The sequence below is a fragment of the Oppia nitens genome, unplaced genomic scaffold, assembly GCF_028296485.1.
Source record: "Oppia nitens isolate AA-2021 unplaced genomic scaffold, nextdenovo-longstitch-racon4-pilon3 scaffold2_pilon_pilon_pilon, whole genome shotgun sequence".
In the NCBI taxonomy this organism is placed as follows: domain Eukaryota; kingdom Metazoa; phylum Arthropoda; class Arachnida; order Sarcoptiformes; family Oppiidae; genus Oppia; species Oppia nitens.
Window position 1 is genome coordinate 448,498 of NW_026533210.1, and position 21,203 is coordinate 469,700.

General features: G+C 26.8%; 6 protein-coding genes across 6 annotated transcripts; 5 read left to right on the forward strand and 1 right to left on the reverse strand.

Annotated features, from left to right (window-relative positions):
• Positions 1–419: 419 nt before the first annotated feature.
• LOC128956246 (putative serine protease K12H4.7) lies at positions 420–2,858 on the reverse strand. Its single transcript, XM_054301937.1, has 4 exons — positions 2,617–2,858; positions 1,991–2,463; positions 1,248–1,609; positions 420–845 (listed from the first exon to the last, which is right to left on the reverse strand). The coding sequence occupies exons 1-4, from the start codon at positions 2,839–2,841 to the stop codon at positions 433–435; spliced, it is 1,473 nt and encodes a 490-aa protein (XP_054157912.1). The 5' UTR covers positions 2,842–2,858; the 3' UTR covers positions 420–432.
• A 1,042-nt stretch (positions 2,859–3,900) lies between these two features.
• Positions 3,901–5,940, forward strand: LOC128955099 (putative serine protease K12H4.7). Its single transcript, XM_054300736.1, has 4 exons — positions 3,901–4,059; positions 4,198–4,673; positions 4,744–5,096; positions 5,531–5,940. Exons 1-4 carry the CDS (start codon positions 3,943–3,945, stop codon positions 5,938–5,940), a joined length of 1,356 nt encoding a protein of 451 aa, XP_054156711.1. The 5' UTR covers positions 3,901–3,942.
• Positions 5,941–6,960: 1,020 nt separating this feature from the next.
• Positions 6,961–9,221, forward strand: LOC128956249 (putative serine protease K12H4.7). Its single transcript, XM_054301941.1, has 4 exons — positions 6,961–7,135; positions 7,279–7,751; positions 7,806–8,173; positions 8,780–9,221. Exons 1-4 carry the CDS (start codon positions 7,019–7,021, stop codon positions 9,190–9,192), a joined length of 1,371 nt encoding a protein of 456 aa, XP_054157916.1. The 5' UTR covers positions 6,961–7,018; the 3' UTR covers positions 9,193–9,221.
• A 723-nt stretch (positions 9,222–9,944) lies between these two features.
• Positions 9,945–13,062, forward strand: LOC128955102 (putative serine protease K12H4.7). Its single transcript, XM_054300739.1, has 5 exons — positions 9,945–10,098; positions 10,712–11,187; positions 11,277–11,638; positions 12,094–12,490; positions 13,044–13,062. Exons 1-5 carry the CDS (start codon positions 9,994–9,996, stop codon positions 13,060–13,062), a joined length of 1,359 nt encoding a protein of 452 aa, XP_054156714.1. The 5' UTR covers positions 9,945–9,993.
• Positions 13,063–15,326: 2,264 nt separating this feature from the next.
• LOC128956248 (putative serine protease K12H4.7) lies at positions 15,327–17,681 on the forward strand. Its single transcript, XM_054301940.1, has 4 exons — positions 15,327–15,501; positions 15,729–16,204; positions 16,392–16,747; positions 17,235–17,681. Exons 1-4 carry the CDS (start codon positions 15,370–15,372, stop codon positions 17,642–17,644), a joined length of 1,374 nt encoding a protein of 457 aa, XP_054157915.1. The 5' UTR covers positions 15,327–15,369; the 3' UTR covers positions 17,645–17,681.
• Positions 17,682–18,846: 1,165 nt separating this feature from the next.
• Positions 18,847–20,150, forward strand: LOC128955103 (putative serine protease F56F10.1). The gene is made up of 4 exons (XM_054300740.1): positions 18,847–18,943; positions 19,088–19,517; positions 19,969–20,077; positions 20,121–20,150. The coding sequence occupies exons 1-4, from the start codon at positions 18,847–18,849 to the stop codon at positions 20,148–20,150; spliced, it is 666 nt and encodes a 221-aa protein (XP_054156715.1).
• The last annotated feature ends 1,053 nt before the right edge of the window (positions 20,151–21,203 follow it).

Genomic DNA, 21,203 nt, shown 5'->3' on the forward strand with positions numbered 1-21,203 from the left:
AATAAAACTAAATTTATTGTGAGCTTAATATAAAGTTTGTAATAATTTGATAGACTATTAATAAAAATAATTTCATAAACATTTAATAATAACAAAAATATTTGTATTAATAATTTATTACTTAACTATTAATATATGGTAATTACAGTTTATACTGATAATTAATTAATTAATAATTAAAAAACATTTACAACATTAACTTAATGCAAATTTAACATAATATTTTTTAGTGTTATTTATTATTATTATTATTTTAAATTAATAGTAAATTAACTACAAATACAATTAATAATAATAATTAATAATTTATTTATTATTGCAACAACAAAATTAATTAAAATATTTAACAAATAAATATTTTAATTATTTTTTTAGAAATACATGATAATTATATTACAATTATATTATGATTTTTACTGTATATTCAAATGTTTATTGCAAAAACAATTGCAACTGTTTTGCAATGGTTTTCCGGGCATCGGTCAGCTCCTGTGGGTCAGTGGTTTGCGGTGGAAATAGATCCGAGCCATGGGATGTCCCATGTATGTATACGGCACGGGTACTATTGTTCAGGTCCTTCAATACGCTCAGCGCGTGCCACGGATCAGTTGAACCGTTAGGAAACACTACGTTCGTGACGTTAGGTCGGAAACCGCCGTAATAGGCGTTAGTCCTGTTGACTGCTTTCTGGATGGACTGCGGAGTAAATTGTTTGCCAAATATGTCGACACACTGTTTCAGAAAGTATTCAACCGGTACTGAACGATAACCGAACGGACTGTCCACGAGGCCAGTCGTCTGAAAGAAGCCAAACTCATTGCACGTTTGGTAAGTCCATTGTCGCACTAGATATAAAAAATAATTGTTTTTTTTAAAAAATAAATATCTAATAAAAAAATATACAATATATTATAGAGATTTTAAAATTTATATTATATAATATATTTTTACAAAAATTATTACTAAAATGATTACTAATATTATTACTAAAATGATTACTAATATTATTACTAAAATAAATAATAAAATTATTAACTAAAATCATTAACTAAAATCATTACTCATTACTAAAATTATTACTAATATTATTACTAAAATTATTATTAAAGATATTTATAGAGATATTTTTAATTTATATTATAATAATATATGATTACTATATAGTAAATTATTATTATTACTGTATAATTATAATTAAAAATGAAATATAATAATAATAATTATTATTATTTTTATATAACACTTACTCCCGATTTGGACAACTGGCGATGTTTTTGATATATCTCTATAGGCTTTAACCGATTCATTGTAATCATAGGACAGACACTGGCCTTTGCTGAACTGTTTGTGCAATTTCGACCATCTCTGCAATGGTGTCGATCCGTCCTTATTATAGGCCATCACTTCGCATACCTCTTGGATACCGATTACACCGGGTTTACCATTGTGTTGGGCGGCCACAGCAAACGGTACAATCAGATTAAACCACATTAGTTGAACCGACGGCTGGTCTGTACCGTTCAATGGCGTACACAGATTGAACTGTTTGCTTATAGACTGCCTGCCCTCCGGTGTCTTCAATAGATCCGCTAATTGATGGACAGCCTCTCTATAAATAATAATAATAATAATAATTTCTAATAATAATAATAATTTCTAATAATAATAATAATTTCTAATAATAATAATAATTTCTAATAATAATAATAATTTCTAATAATAATAATAATAATAATTTCTAATAATAGTAATAATAATTTCTAATAATAATAATAATTTCTAATAATAATAATAATAATAATTTCTAATAATAATAATAATAATAATAATTTATAATAATAGTAATAATAATTTCTAATAATAATAATAATAATTTCTAATAATAATAATAATTTCAACAATAATAATAATAATTTCTAATAATAATAATAATTTCTAAAAATAATAATAATTTCTAATAATACTAATAATAATAATAAGTTAACAATACCTGATAGGTTTGGTACATATGGTACCCAATGCTTCGCTAACGACACCGAAATACTGATTGAATTCATAGCTAACACCAACCGGTGCACTGCTGGCCACCGAACCGGCCACTGCTTGCGGATATTTTTCGCGTACCCAAGCGGCCAGTGCTCCCGCATACGATCCGCCAAATGCTATCCATTTACTAGTACTGGCCAGCGATAAACTATCGGTCGTTTTCATGATAAACTGTTCAATATCTTTGAGAGCCTGTTCGCTGGACAGGTATCTCAAGTTGTCTAACGATAGATCAGATGTCGGCACCGAATGGCCATAATATCGGTGCTCCAACTCTATGGTCAATGCGTTAAACTGTTGGGCATATAAGGCAACGGCACCCTTAGTTATAAAGTAGTCACTGGACTCTCCCTCACCATCTAATACTAGAAACACTGGTCCACCGGTTTTGTAATATTTATCGTTTATAAAGTAACGCTAAAATGTATTTATATTAATATAATCGGTAATTAATATTAAAAACTATTATTAATTAATTACTAATTTAATTAATTTAATTACTAATTTAATTAATTTAATTACTAATTTAATTAATTTAATTGCTAATTTAATTAATTAATTACTAATTACCTGTTTGAATGTACGGCTATCGCTTGTATTAAAATGATCTAATCGTTGGTCAAACCAATTGTCCGGTAATGTTTGGATATGATTGTCAGGAACGGGTGGCCGTAACATACCATAGTTGTTAAACCCGATACCATTAATGGGCAATTGTTTTACTATACCACCACTACAATAGCCATATAGTGTGTATAAAGTTATTATTAATACATTTAATATTGTTGATTTCATAATTAATTTTTCTTTTTAAATAATATTATTAATTATTATTATTATTATTTTAGTTAAGAGTATTTAGATTTTTTTTATTTTGCTAAACATTACATCAATTTATATATTAATAATTTTAATCAATTTTAATTGTTTTATCAGTTTTAGTAATGTTGAAGTGTTTTAGTTATATATTGAACTATTGATTATAATTAACCTTGTTGTACTTTTGTAAAAACTAAACTTATCTAGTTAATATATATTAAAAGTTATCTTAATAAAACTATATTATTATTTTTATTTTATTTTTTAATTATTTAAAATATGGCAAAATATGATATTTTCTTAATTATTTAAAAAAAATATTTATTTGTTTATTTTCATTTAATAAATAATAATTTTTATTACATATTTAAAAAATATTTTTTTAATATTAATTAAATTATATTTATATATACAGTATACTGTATTATTCATAAAATAATTTATTTTCATAAATAGTAATATAAAAATAGCTTAGTATTTATAATACATTATTAATACAAATAAATATTAGCTATTAGTAAATTAATAAATATTTTTTATTAAAAAAATATTATTTAGATAATTATTTATAAAAACTTTAAAAAACTAAACATATGTTATAATACAGTACTATTAAAATTATGTTGTTTTTTTAATCTAATCTCTAAGTAAACACTTAAAATAAAAAATATTGGATAAAATTTCATTTTTATTTAACCTATTGACAATTGAAAATAACTAATAGATAGAAAAAAATTAAAATTAGATAAAAAAAAGATAAAAATAAATTTGATTATTAAGTGCATTAAGGTTGAAAAAAATATATAAACTATTATTATTATTATTTGATCTAGGTAAACTGATTAAACTTTATACTTAATATCTATATATAAATATAAATATTTTATAATTAAAACTTTATTTATTATTATTATTATTATTATTATTATTAAATATAATATATATGATAAATAAATAAATAAAATGAAATCAACAATAATTATCCTAAATATAATTTTAACATTATATACATTGTTAGATACCTGTAGAGGGGCTAATATTTATCAATTTGATGGCCTATCGACTTACAAGTATGGTATGATGCGGGTGGTGGGGCCACCCGTTCCCAAAAGTCATACAAATACATTACCCGATAATTGGTTTGACCAACGAGTCGATCACTTTAACAATAGCGATACCCGTACTTTCAAACAGGTAATTGTGTTTTTATTTTTAATTTTAAATTTATTAAATAAAAATATACTAATAATAATAATTTTTACATTATAATTAAACCTATACCTCAAATACAACACTCCTTTCCACACAAAATAATAATAATAATAATAATAGCGATATTTTTTAAACGATAAATATTACAAAACGGGTGGACCAGTATTTCTATTGGTTGACGGAGAAAATGAAGGACAGGACTATTTTATAACCAAAGGTGCCGTCTCAGAGTATGCCAAACAGTTTAACGCATTGCTAGTAGATCTGGAGCACCGATACTATGGTCATTCAGTACCGACCCCTGACTTATCAGTTGACAATTTGCGATACCTGACTGTTGGACAGGCCCTGAAAGATACCGAACAGTTTATCGGGTATTTGAACAAAAAGTTAGCACTGAATACTAACAATACTAAATGGATAGCATTTGGCGGATCGTATGCGGGAAATTTGGTCGCATTTTTACGGGAGAAATATCCGCACGCAGTGGCCGGTTCGGTGGCCAGTAGTGCACCCGTTCAGATGACCTATGATTTTAATCAGTATTTTACTGGTGCTGGCAAATCCATGGGCACCGAGTGCTCCAATCAGATCAGGTATGTATAAAAAAATGCTGTAATAATGCCTTAAAATTTAATATTATTATTATTATATACAATATAATAGAGAAGCTGTACGTCTAGTGGAGGACCAGTTGAAGACACCCGAGGGTTGGCTGGCCATTGAAAAAGAGCTAAAACTATGTAAACCGTTGAACGGTACAGATATATCATCGGTGAATACAATGATGATATCGGCGGCCATACCGTTTGTTATGGCCGCGCAATATGTTGGCCAATCGGGTATCGATATGGTATGTGCAGTGATGACCAATACGAAAGACGGGTCGACACCAATACAGAGGTTTACCAAAGTGTTGACACAGTTTAGCAAAGCTAAATGTTTGGACAATGATTACAATCAGTTTATTGATGATATTAGACAAACATCAAAGACAGCACCGATGAATCAAATTGGATGTAAGTGTTGTTATAATAATTATTTATTTATTTATTTTTTAAATACATATACATTAACTATTAGAGAGAGAGAGAGAGAGAGAGAGAGAGAGAGAGAGAGAGAGAGAGTAATAAAAATGAGAAAAATAGTGTAAAAATTATCGAAATTTTATTTTTAAAACTATTAAATATTAATAGTAATAGTTTACTAATAGTTTAATAAAAATAATATTAAATGTATTAAATTTTTAAATATTTTTCTATTTAATTATATAATAATTCTATAAAAAAAATAATACAATTTTTAATTTATATATTATTAGTAATTATAAATATTATTGTAAATTATTTATATACAAAAAGCATTATATTTATCATATATTGTATATAAATTACAAAATTATTATTTTATTAATAATAATAATAATAATTATTATTATTATTTCCACAATCAGATCGCCAATGGCTTTGGCAGACATGCACTGAGTTTGGCTACTTTCAGACCACTGACCATACGGACAGTCCGTTTGGAAACCAGGTGTCTATTGATTTCTATGTGAAACGTTGCGCCGATATGTATGGCAAACAATTTACTGGACAATTCATACGGAAAGGTATCGACAAGTTTAACCAGTATTATGGCGGCGCCAAACCTAACGTCACTAATGTCGTATTTCCTAACGGTTCAACTGATCCGTGGCGTGTATTGAGTGTATTGAAAGATTTGAATACAAGTAGCCGTGCTTTGATGATACAGGGCTGTGGCCATGGATCGGATATGCAGGAAACGTTGTCCACTGACCCGCGACAGTTGACCGATGCCCGACTGGCCATTGCAAAACAGATTCAATTGTTTTTGAAATAATTGTTTTTTTTTCGATAATAATAATAAATTTATATTTATTTATAATTGTTTATAATTATTATTTTTTTTAATATATACAGTATATATATACTGTAGTAATAAATATAAATTAATAATAATAATAAACAAAAATGTGTTATATTTTTTTTATACAAATATTAGTATTATTAGTTAAAAATTTTGTAAATTTGAATTATTATTAAATAACATAAATATTATATAAATATATTTAAGAAAATACAGTAATAAAAATTAACTATTATTTAATTATTTGAAAAAACTAACAGTAATAAAAATATTTAATTTACTGATTCACAACTAACTTAACTAAAATAATTTTTCATAAACTAAATTAATAATATTTTTAAAATATATATATATAATAAAAAATATATGATTTGTCAATTATAAAAAAAAGTTAAAAAAAATAAATAAGTTACTAAAAATATTTTACATTAGATTTAATTTCTAATATAATTTAATATGCTAATTAGTGACTAAAATATATAAATATACTGTATAAATTATTGACTAAAAAATTATAAAATGTAAAATTATAGTAGATTTATTTTATAGGGGGAACTCTAGTGTATACTATTTTAGTTAAATTATTTATTTTTTTTAAAAATAGATAAATAATATTACCTGTATTTTAACCTTAAAAAAACTCTAACATATTTATTGTATCTAAAGTGGTTTAATATTATAGATAGATAATATTTTATTTTTATTTTTTTGAAAAAAGTGAAAATAAGATAATAACAAAAATAATAGTAATAGCAATAATAATAATAATAATAACTTAGTTAAACTAAGTGCAACAAGGTTGATTTATTATATTATACATAATAACTTAAACAATTATCCAAAAAAATTAACCTAAATAAACTGATTATATTAATATAGATATTAGATTTATATATAAATACAATTTCAAATGTAATTAAATTATTATAAGTATAATAATAATAAATAATTATAATAAACAAAAATGAAATCTATTATATTTATATTGAATACGTTTTTAACTATATATACAACATTGTACGGCACACTATGTAGCGGCCAATCTGTCTACATGTATGGTATGCGTGGACCACCCGTTCCCGACAATCATATTCAAACATTACCGGATAATTGGTTTGACCAACGAGTCGATCATTTTAATACTAGCGATACCCGTACTTTCAAACAGGTAATTGTGTTTTAAAACAAAACTTAAAATTTATAAGATATTTATTAATGGTATTAATATATAAATTTTTTGTATGTTTTTTTTTATAATCTGTAATATCATATCAATTATTTTCATCTAATTTAAACACAATAACAATATAGCGATACTTTATAAACAATAAATATTACAAAACGGGTGGACCAGTATTTCTGTTGGTTGACGGCGAAAATGAAGGCCAGGACTATTTTATAACAGCCGGTGCATTGGCCGGGTATGCCCAACGATTTGGTGCATTAGCTGTCGATCTGGAGCACCGATACTATGGCCAATCGCTGCCCACTGAGGATCTATCGATCGGCAATTTGCGATACCTGACCGTCGGACAGGCCCTGAAAGATACCGAACAGTTTATCGGTTATTTGAACCGAAAATTATCGCTGAATAACAATACTAAATGGATAGCATTTGGCGGATCGTATGCGGGAAATCTGGTCGCATTTTTACGTGAGAAATACCCGCACGCAGTGGCCGGTTCGGTGGCCAGTAGTGCACCGATACAGATGACCTATGATTTTAATCAGTATTATCCGGCTGTTAGCCAATCGTTGGGTACCGAGTGCTCCAAACAAGTCAGGTATATATATATTGTTTTATAATAATAATAATAATAATAATTATTATTATATAGAGAAGCGTTTCAACTGGTAGTGGATCAGCTGAAGACACCCGACGGCTGGCTGGCCATCGGCAAAGAGTTCAAATTGTGTACACCATTGAACGGTACTGATCGGGATTCTGTCTACCGATTCATGTTGAGTCTGATGGAACCGTTTGCCATTTCGGCCCAATATGATGGCCGTTCACCAATGGGTGTCCACCGAGTTTGCTCATTGATGATGACCACCGATAATAGAACCGATAATGGATCCAAATCATCACCAGTTGATAGGTTAGCCCAAGTGATGACTGAGTATAGGAAAGGCAATTGTATTGACTATGAATACAATAAACTAATTAATGTATTGAAAGATATTAAGCCATCGCCTCAAGCAATGTGTAAGTGATTTTTTTTGCTAAAAATTTAAATATCATTTATTATTATATTTTTTGTGCCTAATGTGGGCGAGGAGGGGTGTGGCGGGTAGTTTACTTGGGGGGATGAGTAGGAGGAGGGTGTAAATTGACAAAAAAATAATAATATATTTAAATATTCAATATTAAGAATTTTTATTTTTTATGAAACTCTTATTTATATTTACTATTAACTATTAAATCTATTGATATATTTTAAGTTATAAAATATTAAATACAAAAAACAAAAATTATAAAAACATTTTTTTTTTAAATTTTATGAAACTCTTATTTATACTAATTAACTAAAAATCTATATATATATATATTTTAATTTACAAAATATTAAGATACAAACAAACAAAACAAAAATTATACAAACATTTAAAAAAAATTTTTTTTTTTTAATATTCTCTTATTTATATTTATTAACTCATAATTTAATATATATATATATATATATATATATATATATATATATATATATATATATATATATAGTATGAATATTAAGGATACAAAACAAAAATTATAAAAACATTTTTTAAAAAAAAATTGTTTTGTTTTGTTGTTTAAAATCTCTATATACAGTTCGCCAATGGTTTTACCAAATGTGTACAGAGTTTGGCTACTTTCAGACAACTGATCACTCGGATAGTCCATTTGGACATAACGTTCCCATTGATCATTATGTTAAGATATGTTCGGACGCTTATGGCAAACAGTTTACCCCGGATGTCATACGGAAATCAGTGGACAGGTTTAACCAGTATTACGGTGGCGCCAAACCTGAAAACATTACAAACGTTGTGTTTACTAACGGTGCTGTCGATCCGTGGCATGTACTGAGTGTATTGACGGATCTGAATCCGACTACCCGTGCTATTTATATGAATAGTACATCACATGGTGCCGAAATGTTGCAACCGTTACCCACTGACCCACAGGAGCTGACCGATGCCCGGCTGGCCATTGAAAAACAGTTGCAATTGTTTTTGCAATAAAATTATATAATATTATAATAATAATAATACTGTGCTGTAATTATCACTTAAATTATTTTTTTTAAAATACTTATTTGTTTTACAATTAGTTTTTATTTAATTGTAATAAACTATTAATAATTATTAATTATATTTTTTTGTATTTTGTATAAATATATTAATTTCAAAAAAAATAAAAATAAAAACATTAAGTATTTTATTTAGTTTTTTGTGGTTATATTTATACAATTTTTTTTATTATAATTTATCAGTAGTAATATTTTATCTCATATTTGGCGCACATGTATTATATAAATAATATATACTGTATTATTTATAAACATGATTAATCAAAAAATAAAAATATAAAAACAGATAATAAATAAATTAATTAATTAAAAAAAAGTGCAACAAGGTTAAGATGCTACCGTTAATCTAATAATTATATATATATATATATATATATAATATTAAATTTATCTTATAGTAATTAGATAACCTGGATAAACTGATAAAACTTATATAAGTTATTATATATTAATAATATAATTATTATATATTAATATTTATATAAACTTATATAAATATAAATAGCTGAATGTTGAATATTATTTTATTATTATTAAAAAATAATAATTTTCAAACACTTAATTTATTTGATAATACAATATAATTGTAGTTTTTTATATAAATAAATATTTTTAAAAAATGAAATATTTCATTTTAAATACATTAGTAACTCTATACACACTATACGGCACATGTATTGGTGCTAATAGACCAGTAGTATTTGAATCGGTATACAAATATGGTATATCTACAATGCCTCCCGTTCCCGACAATCATATCCATACATCAGCGGACAATTGGTTTGACAATCAACGAGTGGATCACTTTAACACTAGCGATACCCGTACTTACAAACAGGTAATTGTGTTTTTTATTTATTTATGAAATATTATAATACAATAATAAAATATGATTTTTACTATATTATCAAACATAAAAAAATTAATTAAGTTTTAAAAAAAAATTGTTTATAAAAATTAAATTATACTAACTATACAGTAATTTATTAATTGTATTTTATTATTTTTAAAAACACAACAACAACACAAAAACACACACACACACATACACACACACACACACACACACACACACACACACACACACACACACATACACACACACACACACATACACACACATACACACACACACACATACACATACACACACACACACACACATACACACACACATACACACACACACACACACACACACACACACACACACACATACACATACACATACACATACACATACACATACACATACACATACACATACACATACACATACACATACACATACACATACACATACACATACATACATACACACATACACACACATGTTTTTTATTTGAAACGAAATATATTATTATTAAATGCTTATAATAGTTAATTAAATTTTTATTATTAATATTTTTGTGTATTATTAAACAAAAAAAAATATTTTTATTGAATTAAAGCGATATTTTCTAAACGATAAATATTACAAAACGGGTGGACCAGTATTTCTAGAGGTATATGGCGAGGGAGAAGCCAATGACTATTATATAACATCGGGTGCTATCGCAGAGTATGCCAATCGGTTTAATGCATTGCTAGTAAATCTGGAACATCGATACTATGGTCAGTCAGTGCCGACTGAGGATCTATCGGTTGAAAATCTAAGATACCTGACCGTCGAACAGGCCCTGAAAGATACCGAACAGTTTGTCGGATATTTGAATAAAAAGCTATCACTTAATCATAACAATACTAAATGGATAGCATTTGGTGTGTCGTATGCGGGAAATTTGGTCGCCTATTTGCGTGAGAAATACCCGCACGCAGTGGCCGGTTCGGTGGCCAGTAGTGCACCGGTAGACGTACCCTATGATTATAATCAGTATTTTGTTGCTGTTAGCAAATCGTTGGGCACCGAGTGCTCAAATCAAGTCAGGTATATATATATAAACCTCATATATATTTGCTTAACATATTATACATATATAAGTAATTATCGCTTAAAAATGTTTTTAAAAACTCCAGACTAGCTGTCAATCAATTGGAGGACCAGTTGCGGACACCGGAGGGTTGGCAGTCAATGGCCAAAGAGCTGAATCTGTGCGCACCGTTGAACGGTACGGATAAGCTATCGGTAAACTTGTTAATGTTTACGCTGACCGCACCGTTTGGTTCGGCCGCCCAATACAATGGTCTGCGAAATTTTCTGGGCGTAGCACAGGTATGTGCGGTGATGACCAACGGTAAGGATGTATGGACACCATTGCAACGATACGCCAAAGTTGTCGGACAGTATTTCAAGGGCGGATGCCTTCCCGTTGATTACAGCCAACAGATTCAACTGTTTCGTAATGTAGAGAAAACAGCGCCTCTAGTCTTAGCCGGGGGTAAGTAGTGTTGGGTAGTGTTTGTATACATTTTTTAGGGGTTTATTGTAGGCTGGACGGGGTGGGGGAGTTTACTTGTGTGTGGGGGGTGAGGGGAAAAATTGACAAAAATACCTGTATATTACATATATATTATATACCTGTATATTACATATATATTACATATATATTATATACCTGTATATTACATGTAATTTACATATATATTATATACTGTATATATATATATAAATACAGTATAATTTATAGTAACAATATATATAAATTTATATCAATATATTATTATATAAATAACTTTAGATGAATTATATTAGTGTTTTTTGTTAGTGTTTTTGTATATTAATGTTTTTTTTGTAGTTATATATATATATATATATTAGTGATGATATATATATATATATATATAACTTAATATAATTTCACTAATATATTGTATTATTATTATTATTATTCAGTCCGTCAATGGTATTACCAGATGTGCTCACAGATTGGCTACTTTTGGACTACCGATCAAACGGACACACCGTTCGGCCATAACATACCCATTGATTACTATTTGAATCTATGCGCCGATGTTTATGGCAAACAGTTTACCCGGGAGTACATGAAAAAATCGGTCGACAGGTTTAACTCAAATTATGGCGGTTTCAAACCTAACGTTACGAATGTAGTGTTTCCTAACGGTGCTGTCGATCCCTATCATGAGCTGAGTATAGTCAAGGATCTGAACAACAGTACCCGAGCTATACTAATGAAAACTACTGGTCACGGATCAGATATATTTCCAACACAATTCACTGATCCACGGGAGCTAACCGATGCCCGACTGGCCATTCAAAAACAAATACAATTGTTTTTACAATAAAAAAAATTTATGATATTTTTATAATAATAATAATAGTAATAATTAATTAATAATAAAAACTATTTTTTTTATAATTTTTTAATTAATACAACTAACCTATGCTAACTTATTTTTTTTTAATAATACGTATGTTTTATATATTAAAATAAATATTATAAAATCCAAAACTTTTAATAAATAATTTTTAGAAATAAAATTGATAAATATTGTTTTTCTAAATAAACTATATATTGATATATAATATATATATCTGTAACTATATATGATATTTGATAATATTTATATATTTAAAATCAATTGCACTAAAAAAATAGATATTAAACTAATGTATTTAAATAGTAAACATGTTTAAAAGACAATTATTATTATAGTTTTTATTTAATTATTTAATAATTTTTGTAATTAATGTATATGTTATCTAAAGTGGAATATTTGAATTTTATTATATATATATATATATATATATATATATATATATATATATATAATTTATATTTACTAACAGACTATAAACCATTTACTATAAACCATAACTTATAGATATAAACTAAGTTTATAATGTATTTTTTTATTATTATTATATATAATTTTTTTTATTAATAATCTGCTAATACTTTATTATAATTATAATAATTAGATTTTTAGTAAAATATATAAATAAAATTTTCCACTTTGTAAATGCTTTACTAAAATTTATAGACATTATAGAAATTTATTTGTGACAATAGTATTATATAATAAATAATTTTGATGATAATAACTATAATTTTATCTTATATTATTGGCACAAATTGTATAGTATTATTATTATTAAAAATATATCTACATAGTTAATTTAATTATATATTTTAAAAAATAATACTAATAAAAGTTAACAAATAAAGTGCAACAAGGTTAAGATGATACCCATTAAAAAATCATAATCATAATAATTAATCTATACTATCAATAATATATTACTTTAAGATAACCTGGATAAACTAATAACTTTCACTTATATATATCTATTAATATATACAGTATATAAATAGCTTATTGAATATATTTATTATTATTATTAAATATCAATTTTTATTTAAATATCAATCGGACAATAAAAATTTATTAATAATAAATATATTTTTATAATAATAATAATAATTGTTTTGAAAAAAATGAAATTTTCAATTTTAAAAACTTTACAAATTTTATGTTACATACTATACGGTACATGTAGTGGTGATAATAATAATAATAATAATAATAATAATAATAGACCAGTATTTGAATCAATAAACAATTTTAATGGTATGTTTAGATCTCCCGTTCCCGACAATCATATCCAAACATTACCGGATAATTGGTTTGACAATCAACGAGTCGATCACTTTAATAATAGCGATACCCGTACTTACAAACAGGCAATTGTGTGTTATTTTTAACTTAATTTATAAGTTTATAATATGAAAAAAATATTATAATATTAATTTTAAAAAAAAAAAATTGATTTTAACTATATTATCAAACATTAAAAAAAACTATATATAATTATAGAGATATTTTATTAATGATAAATATTACAAAACGGGTGGACCAGTATTTCTAGTGGGTCGATGGAGAAACTGAGGCCAGCGATTATTTTATAACAGCGGGTGCCGTCTCAGAGTATGCCAATCGGTTTAACGCATTGCTTGTAGATCTGGAGCACCGATACTATGGCCAGTCGGTACCGACTGAGGATCTATCGGTCGAAATGTTTTTACAATAAATTTTATTTATACTGTATTATAGATATATCAATATATAAGTTATTAAACAAAACAAAAATTTTCAAAAACAAATTGAAATAAAATTATTGTTTTTTTTATCACATATACAGTATATAAAAATTTTTTTTTTAATAATTAATAAATTTAATAATATAAACAAAAAAACATAACGATTAACATTTTTGTATTATTAATATATATATAAGTTATAAATATATAGATTTTGTAATATTTATACTAATCTATACTATTTTTAAAAAAAATATATATCATAAAATTTCAACAAGGTTAATAAATACACTACTACATTAATCAACTAAAAAAAATAATAATTAGATATAATAATTATAGATTAATAAATTATTGATTAAAATATATTTATAAATGAGACAACTAGACTTAGTAACTAAATAATTTTTATTATTATTAAAAATTAACTAATAGGTAAATAATATATTTAAAAAATATATATATTTTTAAACTTAATAAAAAAATTGTTGAAAATTAATTTGTGAAAAAATATTAGTCAATAATAATAACAACAAAAAATGCAAGAATATTATGCAATCAATATAATATACAATACTTATAATAAAGTATAATATTTTTAATAAATATTTATCAATCAAGTGTTGCATTTGTCTTTAATAATATTACATTACATGACTAATCAATATATTTAAAAATACAATAATACTAATAATAAAGTGATAATAAATAATGAAAAATATTATTAATAATAAAAGTACAATAAGGGTAACATTATACATATTAATCTTAAGTACAATAATTATAGATTAATTATGTACTACTATATTGTGTATATACGGTATATATATTGATTATATATATATATTGATTATATATATATATTGATTATATATATATAATCAATAATATTATATTAGTTAACCTAGATAACTTGATAACTTTCACTTATATATATATATAAATAAGTTTATAACATACATTTACTATTATTATTATTAATACTTATTTTTAGTATACATTAATTTTTTTATTAAATATTATTTTACAAAATAATGAATTTTTCAATTTTAAATCATTTATTAAGTTTATGCTTACTATGTATTGGTATTGCTAATACTAGTCAAGTAATGGGATCGGTATACAAATATGGTAATCGCAAGTCGCCCGTTCCCGACAATCATATACAAAAATTACCGGACAATTGGTTTGACCAACGAGTCGATCACTTTAATACTAACGATACCCGTACTTTCAAACAGGTAATTGTGTTTTTAACAATTTATAATTTTATTAAAAAAAAAATATTGTAATATTAATAATTAAATTCGATTTATTTGAAACTATATATTCAAATATACAAAAAAAAATATATTAAATAATTATTATAGCGATATTTTATAAACGATAAATATTAATTGTGTTTTTTTTATAAATATTATAACATTAATAATAATATGATTTTTACAATTCAATAAAAAAATTATAGCGATATTTTTTAAACAATAAATATTACAAAACGGGTGGACCAGTATTTCTATTGGTTGACGGAGAAAATGAAGGCCAGGACTATCTAATAACCAAAGGTGCCGTCTCAGAGTATGCCAATCGGTTTAACGCATTGCTAGTAGATCTGGAGCACCGATACTATGGTCAATCGGTACCGACTAAGGATCTATCGGTTGAAAATATGCAATACCTGACCGTCGGACAGGCCCTGAAAGATACCGAACAGTTTATCGGGTATTTGAACCGAAAATTATCACTGAATAACAATACTACTAAATGGATAGCATTTGGCGGATCGTATGCGGGAAATTTGGTCGCCTTTTTACGGGAGAAATACCCGCATGCAGTGGCCGGTTCGGTGGCCAGTAGTGCACCGGTACAGGTGCGCTACGATTATAAAGAGTATTTTGTTGCTGTTAGCAAATCGTTGGGCACCGAGTGCTCAAATCAAATCAGGTATGATATATATAGTGTGTACACACACATACACACACATACACACACATACACACACATACACACACATACACACACATACACACACATACACACACATTCACACACATTCACACACATACACTACAAGCTTATTAATATAAAAGTTATTTTTTTGTTATTAATTAATTTTATCAAAAAACATCAGACTAGCTGTCAATCAATTGGAAAACCAGTTGCGGACACCCATAGGCTGGGAAGCCATCGGCAATGAACTGAATCTATGTTCGCCATTGAACGGTACGGATAAGCTATCGGTTAAGCATTTGATGTTTGGTTTGACCGCACCGTTTACTATTGCCGCCCAATATAATGGTCGGGCAAATACTATTGGTGTCGATCAGTTGTGCGCATTGATGACCAACGGTAAGGATGTATTGTCGCCATTGCAACGATACGCCAAAGTGGTCGGACAGTATTTCAATGGTCAGTGCATTGGCAGTAATTATAGTCAATATATTAATATAATCAAAGATATATCGATACCATCGCCTGCCGGCTGGAGTAAGTGTTTTATATACTATATAATTGTATTTATTTATTGAATTTATTCAAATTTATTTTATTAATTTCAATATTTTAATACTAAATTTATAATATAAATATATTATTGGCATACAGTTTAATACACTCTAGAGTATAAACTATGTATAAATATAAATACTATACTACTATACTTTATAAATATAAGTATATATAATATATACATGTATATTATAATTATACCTGTATATTATATATATACATATTATATAAATATATATACATTTTATTATAGTTATATACCTGTATATTATATATATATACACAGTATAATTTATAGCAACAATATATAAATTTAAATCTAATATATTATATTAAAATAACTTTAGATGAATTGTTTTTATAAAATGTTATAATACTATATTAATATTAGTGATAATATATATATATTATTTATAATATACTGTAATTTCATATAATTGTATTTATTATTATTATTATTATTTAGTCAGACAATGGACTTACCAGATGTGTACAGAGTTTGGCTACTTTTGGACAACTGATGACACGGACACACCGTTCGGACACAACATACCCATTGAATACTATCTGAGTCAATGCGCCGATATTTTTGGCAAACAATTTACCCCACAATTCATACAGAAAGCTATCGACCGGTTTAATGACAATTACGGCGGTTTCAAACTTAACGTTACGAATGTTGTGTTTCCTAACGGAGCTGTCGATCCCTATCATGAGCTGAGTATAGTCAAGGACCTGAACAACAGTACCCGAGCTATACTAATGAAAACAACTGGTCACGGAGCCGATATGGATCCGACATTGTTTACTGATCCCCGGGAGCTAACCGATGCCCGACTGGCCATTCAAAAACAAATACAATTGTTTTTACAATAAAACTATTATACTGTATATATAATATACAATACAATAATATACTGTAATTATAATCCCTTTTAAAATAACTATAAATTTAAATAACCAAAAATAAAATAAAATAATATGCAATTAACAGTACCCGTGCTATACTAATGAAAACTATGGCTCATGGAGCCGTAAATGGTTAAAACACTGTTCACTGATCCCCGGGAGCTAACTGATGCCCGACTGGCCATTCAAAAAAAAATTGAAATGTTTTTACAAATAGCATAATTTTTAATTATTTAAAAATTAAAAATTATATTATTTACAACAAAATTTTCTATTATTTATATAATTAACTATAAATAGTGGCATAAATGTTATACATATTTATAAATATACTAATAATATAAAAAAAATTATTAAACAGATAAACAATTATGTTTTTACAATAAAATTTATATTATACTACTAATAATTGAAAATAAATCATATATTGATAACCAATAACTAACAATAATAAAAACAAAATGTTGTTAAATAATATATCATTCATAAAAAAATAAAAAAATATTAAAAAATAATTATAATATCATAAAATTTATTTTTATATAGTTTTAAAAAAGTTTAAATGTTTAAATAACTTTTTTTAGTCACTTAATAAATATAATACGTTGTAAATTAAATTTTTTAATTATATAATTAATTAATATATAATTATATTGATTTTTAATTCAATTTTATCTTAAGTGGTACTTTTTTAACTAAATATATATATATATTATATAATATAATAATCATATTAGAAAATTAATAAACAGATAAAAAAAATAAAATAAAAAATAAAAGTACAATAAGGTTATGATATAATCAAATAATAGGAGTATATATATATATAATCTTTACATTTATATATATATATATATATACATGTTATATTTTACATGTTACATTATATATATACATATATACATACATGAAATACATACTTAACCTAAATGAACTAAAAAAATTTCATTTATATATATATATAATACATATATAAATATTAAAATATTTTTTAAAAATTATTATATTATAACTATTGCTTTCAAATATAATAAGTTATAGTTTATTAATAAAAAAATATTTCCACACAAAAAATAAAAATGAATTTTTCAATTTTAAATGCTTTATTAACTTTATCAATACTATACGGCACATGTATACCAATATTTGGATCGGTATACAAATACGGTATGTTTCGGTCACCCGTTCCCGACAATCATATCCAAACATTACCGGATAATTGGTTTGACAATCAACGAGTCGATCACTTTAACACTAGCGATACCCGTACTTACAAACAGGTAATTGTTTTTTTGTTTTATTTAAAATGATTTTTTTTTTAAAAATATTTCATTACTTCATTACATATCTAACAAACAAAATTATAGCGATATTTTATAAACGATAAATATTACAAAACGGGTGGACCAGTGTTTGTATTGGTTGACGGAGAAAGTGAGGCCAGCGATTATTTTATAACAGTGGGTGCCGTCTCAGAGTATGCCAAACAGTTTAACGCATTGACAGTAGATCTGGAGCACCGATACTATGGTCATTCAGTACCGACTGAGGATCTATCGGTTGAAAATTTAAGATACCTGACCGTCGGACAGGCCCTGAAAGATACCGAACAGTTTATCGGATATTTGAACCGAAAATTATCGCTGACTAACAATACTAGATGGATAGCATTTGGCGGTTCGTATGCGGGAAATTTGGTCGCCTTTTTACGTGAGAAATACCCGCACGCAGTGAGCGGTTCGGTGGCCAGTAGTGCACCGGTTGAGGGACGTTATAATTATAGGGAATATTTTGGTGCTGTTGGCAGAGTCCTGGGCTCTGAGTGCTCAAAACAAGTCAGGTATGACACACACACACACACACACACACACACACACACACACACACACACACACACACACACACACACACACACACACACACACACACACACACACACACACACACACACACACACACACACACACACACACACACACACACACACACACACACACACACACACACACACACACACACACACACACACAGACACACACACACACAGACACACATACATACAAACACACACACACATACATACATACATACATACATACACACAAACACGCACACTTCAGGCTTATTAATATACATTTTTTTGTTAGTAAATTATTTTATTATTAATTTTTATAAAAAAAAACTCCAGACTAGCTATCAATCAATTGGAAATATATATATATAATTTAATTTATATACTATTTTATTAAATATTATTATTATTATTATTATATTTTTTTGTTACCACATAGAGAAGCTATCAATCAATTGGAGTTACAGATAAAGACACCGAAAAGTTGGTCGACCATCGACCGAGAGTTCAATCTGTGTGCACCGTTGAACGGTACGGACAGGCTATCGGTAAACCAGTTGATGTGGTCGCTGGCCTTACCGTTTGCAATAGCCGCCCAATACAATGGAGGCGGAAGTATGATTGGCGTCGATCAGGTATGCTCGTTGATGACCACTGGTCAGGAAGTATGGACACCATTGCAACGCTACGCCAAAGTTGTCGGACAGTTCAACAAAGGTGTTTGCCTTACGTATGATTACAATGAATACATTACTAGAATAAAACAGTCGTCAAAGACAGCACCGGGATTTGTTGGCGGAGGTAAGTGTTAGACTGTATATTAAATAAAATAAATATATGATAATTTTTATATATAACAATTGTTATTTTACTTTTTTATAATTTTATATACTATATATAATAATAATAGTAATAAAAATAATTATTATTATTATTTTTTATTTTTATTTTTTTCCATTAATAGCCCGACAATGGATTTATCAGACATGCAGTGAGTTTGGCTACTTTAGGCCCACTGACCATCCGGACAGTCCGTTCGGACACAGTCTACCCATTGATTATTTTATCAGTCAATGTGCGGATATTTTTGGCAAACAGTTTACCCGGCAGTCCATACAGAAATCGGTCGACCGGTTTAACACCGATTACGGCGGTTCTAAACCCAACCTCACGAATGTTGTCTTTCCTAACGGCGCTGTCGATCCGTGGCATGAGTTAAGTGTATTGAATGATCTGAACAACAGTTCGCGGGCTATACTAATGAAAACTACGGCACATGGAGCCGATATGGCTAAAACATTGTTCACTGATCCCCGGGAGCTAACTGATTGTCGACTGGCCATTCAAAAACAAATTGAAATTTTTTTACAATAAAATTATTTTTTAATCATTTAATAATTTAAGATAATAATAAATAATTTATTACCAACAACAACAAAAAACACAACTAACAATTTTAAATTATTATTATATATATACAGTCGATGACAAAATTGGTGAACGAGGTTTTTTGTGTATATCTTTAGAATGGAAAGGAACTAGAACAAAAAAATTTGTTTGCTACTATTATTTATTGGGACGGTCAGTTTGGTATTGTCACTTTTTTTGTAATTGGGCACAGGTATGCAAGGACAGGGATGGTCAATATCTCAAAAACTATAATAGATATTAAAG

What these genes read in the sequence shown, in the direction of transcription:
- LOC128955102 (XM_054300739.1), top strand. Translation starts at nt 9,994, where the DNA reads ATGCCTCCCGTTCCCGACAATCATATCCATACATCAGCGGACAATTGG. An exon ending in ATACCCGTACTTACAAACAG is followed by an intron (nt 10,099 to 10,711) that starts GTAATTGTGTTT and finishes ATTGAATTAAAG; the next exon opens with CGATATTTTCTAAACGATAA. An exon ending in GCCTCTAGTCTTAGCCGGGG is followed by an intron (nt 11,639 to 12,093) that starts GTAAGTAGTGTT and finishes ATTATTATTCAG; the next exon opens with TCCGTCAATGGTATTACCAG.
- LOC128956248 (XM_054301940.1), top strand. Translation starts at nt 15,370, where the DNA reads ATGGGATCGGTATACAAATATGGTAATCGCAAGTCGCCCGTTCCCGAC. An exon ending in ATACCCGTACTTTCAAACAG is followed by an intron (nt 15,502 to 15,728) that starts GTAATTGTGTTT and finishes AAAAAATTATAG; the next exon opens with CGATATTTTTTAAACAATAA. An exon ending in ACCATCGCCTGCCGGCTGGA is followed by an intron (nt 16,748 to 17,234) that starts GTAAGTGTTTTA and finishes ATTATTATTTAG; the next exon opens with TCAGACAATGGACTTACCAG.
- LOC128955103 (XM_054300740.1), top strand. Translation starts at nt 18,847, where the DNA reads ATGTTTCGGTCACCCGTTCCCGACAATCATATCCAAACATTACCGGAT. An exon ending in CTTTAACACTAGCGATACCC is followed by an intron (nt 18,944 to 19,087) that starts GTACTTACAAAC and finishes CGGGTGGACCAG; the next exon opens with TGTTTGTATTGGTTGACGGA. An exon ending in ACGGTACGGACAGGCTATCG is followed by an intron (nt 20,078 to 20,120) that starts GTAAACCAGTTG and finishes CGTTTGCAATAG; the next exon opens with CCGCCCAATACAATGGAGGC.
- LOC128955099 (XM_054300736.1), top strand. Translation starts at nt 3,943, where the DNA reads ATGATGCGGGTGGTGGGGCCACCCGTTCCCAAAAGTCATACAAATACA. An exon ending in GAGTGCTCCAATCAGATCAG is followed by an intron (nt 4,674 to 4,743) that starts GTATGTATAAAA and finishes ACAATATAATAG; the next exon opens with AGAAGCTGTACGTCTAGTGG. An exon ending in ACCGATGAATCAAATTGGAT is followed by an intron (nt 5,097 to 5,530) that starts GTAAGTGTTGTT and finishes TTCCACAATCAG; the next exon opens with ATCGCCAATGGCTTTGGCAG.
- LOC128956249 (XM_054301941.1), top strand. Translation starts at nt 7,019, where the DNA reads ATGTATGGTATGCGTGGACCACCCGTTCCCGACAATCATATTCAAACA. An exon ending in ATACCCGTACTTTCAAACAG is followed by an intron (nt 7,136 to 7,278) that starts GTAATTGTGTTT and finishes ATAACAATATAG; the next exon opens with CGATACTTTATAAACAATAA. An exon ending in GCCATCGCCTCAAGCAATGT is followed by an intron (nt 8,174 to 8,779) that starts GTAAGTGATTTT and finishes CTCTATATACAG; the next exon opens with TTCGCCAATGGTTTTACCAA.
- LOC128956246 (XM_054301937.1), bottom strand. Translation starts at nt 2,841, where the DNA reads ATGAAATCAACAATATTAAATGTATTAATAATAACTTTATACACACTA. An exon ending in ATATGTACCAAACCTATCAG is followed by an intron (nt 1,610 to 1,990) that starts GTATTGTTAACT and finishes TATTATTTATAG; the next exon opens with AGAGGCTGTCCATCAATTAG. An exon ending in GCCAGTTGTCCAAATCGGGA is followed by an intron (nt 846 to 1,247) that starts GTAAGTGTTATA and finishes TTTTATATCTAG; the next exon opens with TGCGACAATGGACTTACCAA.